General features: G+C 41.1%; 1 protein-coding gene across 2 annotated transcripts in view; it reads left to right on the top strand.

The window, feature by feature from the left end:
- SLFN11 (schlafen family member 11) overlaps positions 1 to 10,734 on the top strand; it is a 31,466-nt gene extending 20,732 nt beyond the window's left edge. For both annotated transcript variants that reach the window (XM_079799030.1, XM_079799029.1), the window contains 5 exons: positions 34 to 95; positions 2,347 to 3,407; positions 5,318 to 5,446; positions 7,691 to 8,414; positions 8,859 to 10,734. In XM_079799030.1, the coding sequence (XP_079655156.1) occupies positions 2,354 to 3,407; positions 5,318 to 5,446; positions 7,691 to 8,414; positions 8,859 to 9,693 (2,742 nt within the window). In that variant the 5' untranslated portion in view covers positions 34 to 95; positions 2,347 to 2,353 and the 3' untranslated portion in view covers positions 9,694 to 10,734. The remainder of the gene's footprint in view (positions 1 to 33; positions 96 to 2,346; positions 3,408 to 5,317; positions 5,447 to 7,690; positions 8,415 to 8,858) is intronic.
- Positions 10,735 to 13,861: the final 3,127 nt, after the last annotated feature.

Raw genomic sequence — 13,861 nt, 5'->3', positions numbered from 1 at the left:
CCTCCTCTCAACTCTCCCTGTGGTGTCTTCCAGAACATCTGGAGGTGTGTGCCTGGGAAGACGGTGGACCAAAGCGTGGCTCACTCGGAGAGCAGGTAGGCAAGGCTTGTGTGCAGGCGGCTGACATCAGTAGTTTTTTCTTAAGTTCTTTAAATTTTGAAGGAAATCACTTTTTTTATTTTTCTCTCTTACAAATATAGGCATTTAGTGCTACGATTTTTTCTGCACATACTGTATAAGCTATTTGATGTGGAGACCTAAACCATAAATCTCCAACAGGCAGATTCTTTGTGTGCCTACAATGAACACTCATTGAACATTCCCTGTATTAATAAATAAAAGAGTGAAATGTTTTGATCACATTTTTAAGTCTATACTCAAGGTGTTATGCCCAGAGTTCAGGGTCCCCAATAATCAACCACCAGGGAGCCTTTTCTCCGATGCAAAAGCAAAGAGTCTTTATTCAAACCCGGGTTTGGCTCCCAGCCTCCTCCTGACGCAGCAGTGGGGCAAGAGAGAGAACCCCGGGGGAGGGGTAGTTTATAAAGGGTTGGTCATTTGGGTGGGCTTAGGGAAGTGACGTGGGTTACAGAGATTGCTTAATTTGGACTGAGTCTACTTCTCTACACTCCTATTGGCAGGTTTATGCAACTGTTACATTCTCGCGGTTTTCTAAGAAAAAGGAGTCATATACATAGTTACACAGGATGGAGGGTACAGTACATTTTGTGCTGGCCTGCTCTGCCCTTTCAAAGGAAAAGAGAAAAATGACTGTGCAGGTGACAATACAATCCTAAGCATCTCAAGCGCCCCCTCCTCACCATGGTACTGTTGAGTTTTATTGATTTGCTCAACCACTCCCAAATGCAAGTTCTTTGAGATCATAACGACTTAGAATCCATTGATCCTTCTTTTTCCCATTAATCAGGTCCACCCCTGCCCTGACCATCTTCATTTCCCACCCTGTCCTAAGAATGTGTAAAGTCCAAAAGTTTAACCACTTTCTTGCTACTGATCTAAATTTATATCCCCTACTCTCCTTTTATTTATTTATTTTTAAATAATTCCTTATTGTTGAAAATCTTACGTATGTCCCTCCCCCCCCCATTGATCCCTCCATCCATGCCCCCCCTTACTCTCCTTTTAAATTTTTGGAGGTAAACTTACAAAAAATACAGAGAACAAAATAATGAGCACAAATAAGTCCACCACCCAAATTTAATAGAAGATACAATTAAAAAGACTTCTTATGCCGTGGCTGGTGTGGCTCAGTTGGTTGAGCGTTGTCCAACGCACTGAAAGGTCACCGGTTCTATTCCTGGTTAGGGAACATGGCCAGGTTGCAGCCTTGATCCCCAGTGGGGAGCATGCAGGAAGCAGGAGGCATCCGATTGATTTTTCTCCCTCTCATTGATGTTTCTCTCTCTTTCTCCCCCCCACTTCCTGTCTCTCTAAAATCAATGAAAACATTTTTTAGAAAAAACACTTCTTACTATGCCAATAAATGGTATCACTAACCACCAGTTGCCTGTGCCAAAAACCCAGTTATTAAACTTTAATCCTTCTGATTTCTATCTGGTCCATGCATATAATGTTAATTTTATTCCCTAAATATCTCTCATATATGCTCAAATTTCCTGCATCCTACTGCCACTACTATGGCCCAGTGCTCCATCGTCTCTCACGTGGTTACTGCAAAATCCTTCCAGCAATTGCTTCATTCAACCATGTTTCCTTCAGGCAATAAGCTCTGAGAGGAAAGACTATGCTCATTCTTTTTTTTTTTTTTTAAAGTATATTTTTATTGATTTCAGAGAGGAAGGGAGAGGGAAAGAGAGATAGGAACATCAATGATGAGAAAGAATCATTGCTAGGCTGCCTCCTGCATGCCCCCCATTGGGGATCAAGCCGCCAACCTGGTCATGTGCCCTTGACCGGAATTGAACCCAGGACCCTTCAGTCCGCAGACTGATGCTCTATCCACTGAGCCAAACTGGCTAGGACTCATTTTTTTATCTACCACTTAATATCCAGCCCCCAGCACTTAGCAGGAACTCAATAAATATTTGGCTCATTGGATAGAGCGTCAGCCTTCGGACTCAAGGGTCCCAGGTTCGATTCCGGTCAAGGGCATGTACCTTGGTTGTGGGCACATACCCAGTAGTGGGTGTGCAGGAGGCAGCTGATTGATGTTTCTAACTCTCCCTCTCCCTTCCTCTCTGTAATAAATCAATAAAATATATTTTAAAAAATATATTTTCAGATAAATTAATGAATGCATTTTTATGTTCTATGTAATTTACTTCTGCATCAACATGAGATATGTTTTAATGGTTTCTGTTGCAGAACGAACATGAAGAAACATAATCCATCTTTGGTGGTAGAATCTTCTTACCCAGACTTGGTCATCAATGTAGGAGAAGTAACTCTTGGGGAAGGAAACAGAAAGAAGCTGCAGAAAACTCAGAGAGATCAAGAGAAGGAGAAAGTGGCGCGGGCTGCCTGTGCTTTACTAAACTCAGGAGGAGGAGTGATTCGGATGGAAATGGCTAACAGCGATGAGCATCCTGTGGAGATGGGGTTGGATTTAGAAGAGTCTTTGAGAGCACTTATTCAATCTTTAGATTTTCAGGCTTTCTTTGAGACTAATCAACACGGGAGGTGTTTTTACATTTTTGTCAAATCTTGGAACACTGACTTTTTCCCTGAAGATCTTTCCAAGCCCCGCATTTGCAGCCTGGATTCTTCATTACACTGTAGATCTGCCACCTCTGTGCTTCCCATGGGTTCAAGAGAGGCATTTAGTTTTCTGAAAACCAAGAAAAGAAATGCAAAATTTTGCGGGGAAGAACCTTCTAATAAAATTCGAAGGGATGCAAAGCAAAACTTCCATAACTCGAATCCTGCTCACCTAATTTTCCAAAGAGACCGGCTTGAGCATGGTGAAATCCTGCCTTTTCCTGAGTCTCAATACGTAGAATTTAAACAGTTCTCTACGAAACACACCCCAGACCGTGTAAAAGACATGATTCCAAAGTATATTTCTGCATTTGCAAACACTGGGGGAGGCTATCTTTTTATTGGAGTGGAGGATAAGAGTAGGAAAGTTCTGGGATGTGCTGAAGAAAACATCAAGCGTGAGGATTTGAAAAAGGAAATAGAAGATGCAATAAACAAATTACCTTGTGTCCATTTTTGCCAATCCCAATGCCAGATAACTTTCACAGTCAGATTCTTGAAAGTGTTAGCCAAGGAGGAGTTGAAAGGTTATGTTTGTGCGATCAGAGTGGAGCCATTCTGTGGTGCAGTGTTCTCAGAAGCTCCCAGGTCATGGATGGTGAAAGACGGGGAAGTCTGCTGCCTGACAACTGAGGAATGGGTAGACATGATGACAGACACAGACCCAGGTAAGAGGGGAAAATACCTCCCTCCCTGCCCTTTTCTTGCTCTAGCACCCTCATACTAAACAGGCTTTCCTTTGTTTCCTATGGCTTTGAACTTCTCACACCCACTAGACTCTGTGTTATTTGAATCTCCCAGTATCCTGCTTTCCATACATGATAAAATTTTGCCAGGTAATTAGAAGCCCAAATCAAGTGTCTTATAATAGGCAATGTTTTCACATCTGAAGATGAAAAGAAAATTTGAGGGAAATGTTGCCTTGTAGTAGCTCTTACTGGCTCTAGGGCAGCAGTTCTCAACCTGTGGGTCGCAACCCTTTTGGGGGTTGAATGACCCTTTCACAGAGGTCGCCTAAGACCATCGGAAAACACAGATATTTACATAACCATTCATAACAGTAGCAAAATTACAGTTATGAAGTAGCAACAAAAATAATTTTATGTTTGGGGGTCACCACAACATGAGGAACTGTATTAAAGGGTCATGGCATTAGGAAAGTTGAGAACCACTGCTCTAGGGTCATTTATTAATATTTCAAGAATTTTTGTGAGCCAGTTGTTAAACACAGTCATTATTAAAAATTAAGTTATATAAACATATAATTAAATTATTTTAAAAACAAATGTAACAAATGCAAACTTACCACTTCTGAATTATTTACTACATTTTAATAGTATCTTTGCTTGTGAGGTTATTTACATCTATTGTATCTGTACTAGAGGCCCAGTGCATGAAAATTTATGCACTGACGAGGGAGTTCCTCAGCCCAGCCTGCCCCCTCTCACAGTCCAGGAGTCCTCAGGGGCAGGAGGTGACCCAGAGATCAGGGGAAGGCAATGCCCTCATCACACCTCTGCTGCTGCCACTGCCGGCAGTGCAAGCCTTGGCCAGCCCTAGTTACCTGAGCCTCGAACAGCCCTAGGTGGCTGGGCAGCTGCCATCTGAGGTTTGCCTGCGCCTCGGGCTGTCCCTGGGTGGCTGGGGGGGCTGAGGGGACTGCAGTACTCTGGAGGCAGGTGCACAGAGTGGCTAGACCCACCTAGGGGTGGGCCCAGCCATGCCACGTGCCTGCCGCTCTGGCGGGGCTGAGGGGACTAGGTGCCACCATCTTGTGGCTGTGGGCACTGCTATCTTTGAGGGTGTGACAGTCAATTAGCATATTCTCTCCTTATTGGCTGTGGGTGCCGTCTTCTTGTGGGGGAGTGATGGTCAATTAGCATATTCCCTCTTTATTAGATAGGATGGTAGGAATACTGTAAACGGCTGTGCTATTGTGTGTTTCTTATCAACTCTACACTTAATGATATCACATTGGTAGCTTGAAACTGCTCGTGGTGAGAATATTACACCACAGAAATAAGCTACATGTACATAGATATTTACTAAAACATTGTGCTACATACCATAAAAGAAATACAAATGAAATGCTATCTAGACATAGAGAGTGAAGAATTATATTGAATGGGAAACACATTCAAACTTCCAAATAATGCCTCTTCATTGTTGAATTTTGGCAACCTCCATATGCAATAAAGACATGTGTCTACACAGGGTGAATAGAGCATTATCTTGCCATTATCTCTTAAGTCACACCATCTGGAGTAGTGGTCGGCAAACTCATTAGTCAACAGAGCCAAATATCAACAGTACAACAATTGAAATTTCTTTTGAGAGCCAAATTTTTTTAACTTAAACTTCTTCTAATGCCACTTCTTCAAAATAGACTTGCCCAGGCCATGGTATTTTGTGGAAGAGCCACACTCAAGGGGCCAAAGAGCCGCATGTGGCTCGCAAGCCACAGTTTGCCGACCACGGACCTAGACAGTCATAGAATATACCTACTTGTAAGGCCTCTTGCAGTGGTGAAAAGATGGACTAACATGTCAGAATAACGTGAGATTTTTTCTTTCTTAAGAGCTTCGCAAATTGTCCAAAGACTTTGAATCTCAGCTGAGTCTGTCTAGCAGGCTTCCTCTTAGCAGCCCAGTGTACTCCAAGAAAGGCCTGGAACACAAGAAACATCTCCAGCAACTTTTATTTTCAGGTAGCAACTGTGGTTTGCCTACTTGACACCAGCCAGTTTCTATGCTAGGATAAGGGGGGTTGGCAGGTGGGGTAAATGGTTATGCTTGTTTTTTAAAATCCTAAAAATATACTCTCCAAACCTAGGTTGTACAAGATGATGATGCTACCAGTATATTGGTGATAAGTAATTTAGAAATGAATCTTCACTGATCCCACTAGCTGAGGCAGTACCACATATAGGATCCAGGATTATTATTGCCTTTAAAGACTATTTGGTCTTAAAGTTCTCAAATTACACTGATCATCAGTATTTCTGGTTACTTTTAAAAGTACAGATACCTGGTTCCTCACTCCAGACTCAATTAACTTAGACTAACTGGGATAGTATGTCATAATGTGCATTTTTATCAAGGTTACTCACATGATTTTGATATTCATCCATCTAGACTGGAATTCTTTTTTTTTTTAAAGGTTAAAGACAAAGAGAGAATCTTTTTTTAAAAATATATTTTATTAATTTTTTTAGAGAGGAAGAGAGAGGGATAGAGAGTTAGAAACATCGATGAGAGAGAAACATCGATCAGCTACCTCTTGCACACCCCCTACTGGGGATGTGCCCGCAACCAAGGTACATGCCCTTGACCGGAATCGAACCTGGGACCCTTGAGTCCGCAGGCCAACACTCTATCCACTGAGCCAAACCAGTTTCGGCTGGAATTCTTTTTATCTAGTTGAACTAGAGGCATACACTGCACCAACAGAAAAAAAAATTGCCCACCTCTGCCATATTTTCCAGAGGAGTAGCTGCTATGAATATATATAAAAAAATTATATCAAGATGTAACACAAGCCCTAGCTGTTTTGGCTTAGTGGATAGAGCATCGGCCTTTGGACTGAAAGGTCCCAGGTTCGATTCCCAGCAGCAACACAAGAGGCTTTTCCATTAATTTGCATATCAAATTTATATTTTAAAAATTGTCCACAATAAATTGTATTAGATACAAGAGTAAGCATAAACATTGATAACTATTTTCAAAACTCAATAAGCTCCATTTTAGTAGAGCTTATTACCACGGAATAAATTATAACTAAAACAAAATAACAGATTGTATGTTCATAAGAGCAACAATCTATTTTTCTTATATAAAAATCAAATTTTTGCCCTAGCCACTTTGTCTCAGTGGCTAGCAGGGGTCCTCAAACTTTTTAAACAGGGGGCCAGTTCACTGTCCCTCAGACCGTTGGAGGGCCGGACTGTAGTTTAAAAAAAACTATGAACAAATTCCTATACACACTGCACATATCTTATTTTGAAGTAAAAAAACAAAACGGCAAAAACTCCCGTATGTGGCCCGCGGGCTGTAGTTTGAGGACGCCTGGCGCTAGAGCATCGGCCTGTGGGCTGAAGGGTCCCAGGTTTGATTCTGGTCAAGGGCACATGCCCAGGTTGTGGGCTTGATCCCTAGTAGGGGCTGTGCAGGAGGCATCCTATCAATGATTCTCTCTCATCATTGATGTTTCTATTTTTCTTTTCCCTCTCCCTTCCTCTCTGAAATCAATAAACATATAAATCTAAAGAATAGTTTTTAATTCTCACCTGAGGAGTGAGGATATTTTTCCATTGATTTTTAGAAAGAATGAAAGGGATGGGGAAGGGGGAAAGAGAGTGAGAGGGAGAGAGAAAAACATCAATGTGAGAGAGACACATCGATTGGTTACCTCCTGCTCTCACCCCAACCGGGGCCAGGGATTGAACCTGCAGCTGAGGTACATGCTATTGACTGGAATCGAACCCACGTCCCTTCAGTTCCCAGGCCAATATTCCAACCACTGAGCCAAACTGGCTAGGGCAAAAGGGATACTCCTTGCCTTGACATAATTTCCTTAGGAAGCATGTCCTATTATATAGTTAAAGTAAGACCTATTCAATGATGAGATAAAACACACTTGCTATGAAGTTCTTTAGTGCTTTTCTCCATTTATCAGGAGGGATAGTCTTTGTGACTTGCAGGGCAGTGCAGTACAGTGGAAACCACAATAGTGCCTGAGGCTTGGGTTTGGATACTGGCTCTGCCATTTCCTATGGGTGTGGCCATGGGCAACTCACTTGACCTGTCTGAGTTCCAGTTTTCTCATAAAAAGGAGAATAAATGAGTATATCTCCCTTGCACAATTGAGAGGCTAATTACTTTTTATTAATTATAATTAATCATGCAAATAAATATGATATTGACCTTACATTTATAACTCTTTCCATATCTAGTATCATCAAAAAAATGGAAATTGACTCCTAAATCTATCTTCAAAAATCTGTACTCAGAGCATGAAGGCCTGAAGGAATTAATAAAGAAGCAAATGCATCCTTTCTCCCGAGGAATTTTGATCCTTTCTAGAAGCTGGGCTGTGGACCTGAACTTGCAAAAGAAACAGGGAGTCATTTGCGATGCTCTGCTGGTAGCACAGAACAGCCCTCCCATTCTCTATACCATTCTCGGGGAACAGGATGCAGATGGGCAGTTGTACTGCACCCGTACCGCCTTTACCTTGAAGCAGAAGCTGGTGAACATGGGGGGCTACACCGGGAAGCTGTGTGTCATGCCCAAAGTCCTCCATCTGAGTCCTGAGAGCAATGCAGAGTCCTTTGAAGGTTCAGACTCTCTGATTGAGTATCCTGAGTCCTATTACCTTGCAGACACCAAGCAAATGGAAGCCTTGCTGCAGTCCCTTGTGATTGTCTTGCTCAGCTTCAGGTCTTTCCTGAGTGACCAGCTTGGCTGTGAGATTTTAAATCTGCTCACGTTCCAACAGTATAAGATCATCTCAAAAAACCTCCACAAGACCCCAGAATTGTTTATCCATGGTTTACCTGGCTCAGGGAAGACGATCGTGGCCATGAAGATCATGGAGAAGATCAAGAATACAATGGGTTGTGAGGAAAAGGAAATTCTCTATGTCTGTGAGAACAAACCTCTGAGGGACTTTATTGGGTAAGCAGCTGGATCTCGTTGACACCAAATGAGGTTCAGGTTGAAATCATTCCATGTCTCCCTCTACTCAAATCACTTTGTTCCTTTTTTTAAAAATCCTCATCTGAGGATATTTTTCCATTGATTTTTAGAAAGAGTGGAAGAGAGAGGGAAATACAGAGATAAATATCAATGACACATTGATTGGTTGGGGAGGGTTCAGGCTGGACAGGAGGCTGCAATTGAGGTACGTGCCCTTGATCGGAATTAAACCCAGACCTTTTGGTCTGCAGGCCGATGCTCTATCCACTGAGCAAAACTGGCTAGGGTATCACTTTGTTCCTTGACAATAGGGTGGTAAATTGATCAGTAACAATAGTCCTGTGTTTATAGGAGTATGACATAGTAATTTTCCTCCTTTATATACTTGGAGAAAACCTGATTGTGTCTTTTTAATTTTTACAGTAATAAAGGTATCTGCCAGGCAATGACCCGAAAAGCCTTCATGAAAACAAACTCAAACTTGGAAAACATTCAACACATCGTCATCGACGAAGCTCAGAATTTCCGCATTGAAGATGGGGACTGGTATGAGAAGGCAAAAACCATCACTCAGAGAGGAAAGGATGACCCTGGAATTCTCTGGATCTTTCTGGACTACTTTCAGACCACTCACATCTACAGGAGTGGCCTCCCCGACCTCCAATACCAGTACCCAAGAGAAAATCTCATCAGAGTGGTCCGAAATGCAGAGCCAATAGCCAACTACCTACAAGAAATAATGCACGAAGTCATAGAAAATCCACCACCTAACATCACTTCCAAGTCCTTGAATATATTCAGTGAAGCTGAATTGTCTCGAGATGTTCCAGGCAACTTTAAGATTAAAAAGCACAAGAATATGGAGCAGTTGGTGGATTATATAGCAAAAAAATGCCATTTACTTTTGCAGGATGGATATTCCTGCAAGGATATTGCTGTGATTTGCAACACAGCAAATGATGTACAGGAACATAAATCTAAGCTTGAAAGTGCAATAAGGAAGAGAAAAAGGTCTCGGTCCAGTGAGGAATCTCAGTCCAATGAGGAATCTGATCTGTTAATAATAGAAAATGCATCAGCTATCATGGACAATCACATTGTATTGGACAGTGTCCGTCGATTTTCAGGCCTGGAAAGAAACATCGTGTTTGGGATCAATCCAAGGGCAGCTGAGCCAGATGTTTTCTACAATCTTCTGCTCTCTTTGGCTTCTAGGGCAAGGAAACAGCTATATATTTTGATTTCTCTGAAGAAATGACTAACTCTGCATCATTTTAATGATGGTCTTAATTTTTCCTATCCATGAGCACAGTATATGCTTCCACTTATTTGTATCTCCCTCAATTTCTTTCTTCAGTATCTTATAATTTTCTGATTACAGGTCTTTTACCTCCTTGGTTAAATTTATTTCTAGGTACCTTATTTTTGTTGTTGTTGCAATAGTAAATGGGATTTTCCCCTTAATTTCTCTTTCTTATGGTTCATTATTGGTGTATAAAAATGCCATAAATTTATGAATACTAATTCTGTATACCACTACTTTGCCAAATTCATTTATTAGATATAGTAGGGGTTATTTGGTAGGGTCTTTAGGGTTTTCTATGTACAATATCATATCATCTGCAAATACTGACAGTCTTACTTCCTCCTTTCCAGTTTGGATGCCTTGCTTGAGTAAACCCAGCAGAGATCACTCAGGCTGTCCCAGAGCAGAAAACCAATCCAACTTATAATAGAATATTTAGCTATATAAATGGTTATTGTTTTCTAACATTAAATTTTGGGTGGATATGTTAAATAGCAAACACTGATAGAATAACTTATCAAAGAGATATCTGCACACCCATGTCTATTGCAGCATTATTCACAACTGCCAAGATATAGAAACAACCTAAGTATCTATCAAATGATGAATGGATAAAGATGTGGGATATATGCACAATGAAATGTTATTCAGCCATGAGAAAGAAGGAAATAACTGCCATTTGTGACAACATGGATGAATTTTGAGGGCATCATGCTAAGTGAGATAAGTCAGATGAGAAAGACAAATACTGTGTAATGTCACTTATATGTGGAACCTAAAAAAACTGAAGTGGAGAGAAGAAAAATGGGTACAGCAGCTGGGGACCAGGGGGTTGGGGAGATGTTGTTTAAGGTTATAAACCTGCATCTAGTAGATAAAAAAGTTCTGGAGATCAAGAGGACAACATAGTGTATATCATCAATAATTCTGTATTATAAACATCAAGCTTCTCAGAGACTAGATCTTAATTGTTCTTACCACACACACAAAAAAATTATAATTATGTGACTTGATAGAGGTGTTAGCTAACACTACTGTATGATGGTAATCACACTACAATGTATAAATATGTCCAACCACTATGTTGTTTACCTTAAACTTATACAGTGTTATGACAATTAATCTCAATAAAAATAAATAAATGTTAGCTATTGCTTTTATTACTATTGGATATAGCAAGTTGCATTAGCTCTACACATGGTAATGTAAAACAAAACAACCTTAAGAAGAAGGTTTAAAATATACAAACCTAGCCCTGACCCGATAGCTCCGTTGGTTAGTGTCATCCTGATACGCCAAGATTTCAGGTTCGATCCCTGGTCAGGGCACATACACAAATCAACCAATGAATGCGTAAATAAGTGGAACAACCTTTCTCCCCACCCCCCTCCTTCTCTCAAAATCAATAAACAAAAAAAATTTTTAAAGTAAAATATATAAACCTCATTATACGTCCTTGAAAGACTAGAGGAGCAAATTTTGAAATCAGATTCAATCCCCACTAACAGGAAAATGGGGAAGAAAAAAATATTTGTTCATTGTTACTGAAGTTACACAATAACTAATAATAGCCAGATTTATTGAGCAACTACTATCTGCCAGGAACTCTTCTGGCCACTTTACTTCTATACACTCCCTCAATCCTTTTCACAGCTCTATAATGTAGGTACTATTACCTCCGTTTTATAGACAAGGAAGCCAACTCAAGTCACAAAGAGATGACATCAAAAAGTCCAAGGTTGTAGAACTGTTAAGTGACAGAGACAGCAGACCCACTGTCTTCTCCACTATGTACTGTGTTCCTCTCCAAGGGACACTTTTCACTCTAGGCCTGGAAAATGCACCAGTTTCAGGGAAGACAAGAGATTACAGAGGAGCCCGTGGCCAAAGACGTAACTGACCTGTAGTAGACATGGGACACAGGTTTTGGAAAGCATTAGCTGTAGCTCTGGTTCAAAAATCTGCTGATGGGGATTCTTCAGCTGGCAGAAGAAGAGGAGGCACTGCCCAGAAAAGTTAGAAGTTCCAGAGCATCAATCAGCATGTCACATGGCTACAAAATTACCTTGGAATATTGCTCGGTAAGACAGGAAAAGAGCCCTAATCAAAAGGAAGTAGAGGTTGTGTGACCAGAAAGTGAGGTGTGGGCTTTGAGTCAACACAGAAATAGCAGGAAATGGGGAAAAGGGTATATGGAAAGTAAGGTTTTAGAACGCATTGGACTGACACTGGGAGGAAGTATGTGTTGAGGGATATCTTGAGGAATATCTTGAGTTGCCATCACTGCAGGAGGCAACCGAACAATGTGTCTATCTCATATTGATGTCTCTCTATCTGCCCATCTTCCCCACTGCCCTTCCATTCTCTAAAAATCAATGGAAAAAATATCCTTAGGTGAGGATTAACAAACAAATATATATATATATGTATATATACATATATATACATATATATACATATATATACATATATATATATATATATACATATATATATATATATATATATATATATATATATATATATATATATATATATAAAAAAACTGGTCCACAATAGAGGTTCCCTGATATCAAAGGCACCAATTAAGAATATTAAGAATTGGGATTTACAGCCCTGGCTGGTTTGGCTCAGTGGATAAGAGCATCAGCCTGGGGACTGAAGGGTCCCAGTTTCGATTCCAGGCAAGGGCACATGCTTGGGTTGCAGGCTCGATCTCCAGTTGGAGCATGCAGGAGGCAGCCTCTCAATGATTCTCTCTCATCAGTGATGTTTCTAGCTCTTTCCCCCTCTCCCTTCCTCTCTGAAATTAATAAAAATATATAAAAAAAACACACCACACAAAGTGTTAAAAAAAGAATTGGGGACTTATAAAGAGTCAGCATTATGAGAAACATGGAACAGTCATTTGAAAGTATAATCATTTGCTTATGGTGTCAAAATATAAGACTTTTTAAAAATCTATTACTAATCTATTTTTCTCTCACAATGGATTGGGAAATATTCCACATATAAAGTATTCTAGGCATGCTCTCCCTCCGAGGAGCAATCCCACACCTTTTTCCCCCTCTCAGGCATGAATCTCCTAAACTCTAAGGGTCCCTATGAGACTTGGAACCAGGAGAGCAATGGGCAGCAGCAGCTCGTCCCAGGTGAATCCCCTGAACTCGTACACAAGGCCCTCTCTTCTCTGACTTCTCAGTGCGCCATAGCAGCCCCACCTACGCTCTCTCCTCCTGCTTCATTGTCTCCATTTTGAAGATTGCGTGTTTGGATATTTGTGCATTTCTCCCAGAAAGGGAATGGTGCTAGGTTTCATTTCCTCCAAACCTAGGGGTGCAAAGGGTTACAATTAACCTTTGATAGGAGATTTTCCCCAGTCCAGTTAAAGCCCCCGGCCAAGTACCACTGACAACTATAACAGGTTGGTTGGGTGTTGGTTGGAGTCGTGTAGACTCTCCTTTTCTCTTGTCTGGTTTTCTGCTGCAGCATTTACCCCAGGTAAAATGAAGTGTCTGACATGGGCTACGATGAGAAGCAGCAGTGTGAGCGTTAATTATGATGCACACTGTGCCCTGTAAAGAGCATTTTGTATTGGTTATGCTTATATGCTTATAAATTATTTGGTTAATCTCTCTTCTCCCCACCCCCCCACTTTCCCTCTGAGATCCATCAAACTTACTCTTGACCGCTGTTGAATCCAGGCACCAATCAGCCAAAGCCAATTAACCAAATCCAGCATAGTATTAACACCCTCCAATGTCAACACATTCAATCGCAGCTGAGAGTCTACTATTTTAAGCAGATCAAGCCTTTTATTTCATCCTCCTTCATTGAACATTTTTAGTATATTTTTCCAAAGCTGCTCCCAGGGTCTTCCAATTTACATTGGTGAGGTGCTGAAATTCTTTTGACTACAAGCTATCTCCTTGGGGAACAGGTCTTCCCCTCTGGGCCATGTAGGGATCTAACTCTTACTATGGGGTGGGTTTGAGTCTTGAGGAACATCAGCATCAGGTTGTGAGGCAGCTGGCCCAAGTGCAACCATTCACCTATCAAAATGCTTCTTTGCCCAGGAAGGCAGCTTCCCTTGGGCACGGTGTGCCTGTCCCTCTAAAGG

This window comes from Cnephaeus nilssonii (assembly GCF_951640355.1).
Source record: "Cnephaeus nilssonii genome assembly, chromosome: 19".
NCBI lineage: Eukaryota > Metazoa > Chordata > Mammalia > Chiroptera > Vespertilionidae > Cnephaeus > Cnephaeus nilssonii.
The sequence above is the reverse complement of the archived record's forward strand: the minus strand, read 5'-3'. Positions and strand labels throughout refer to the sequence as shown.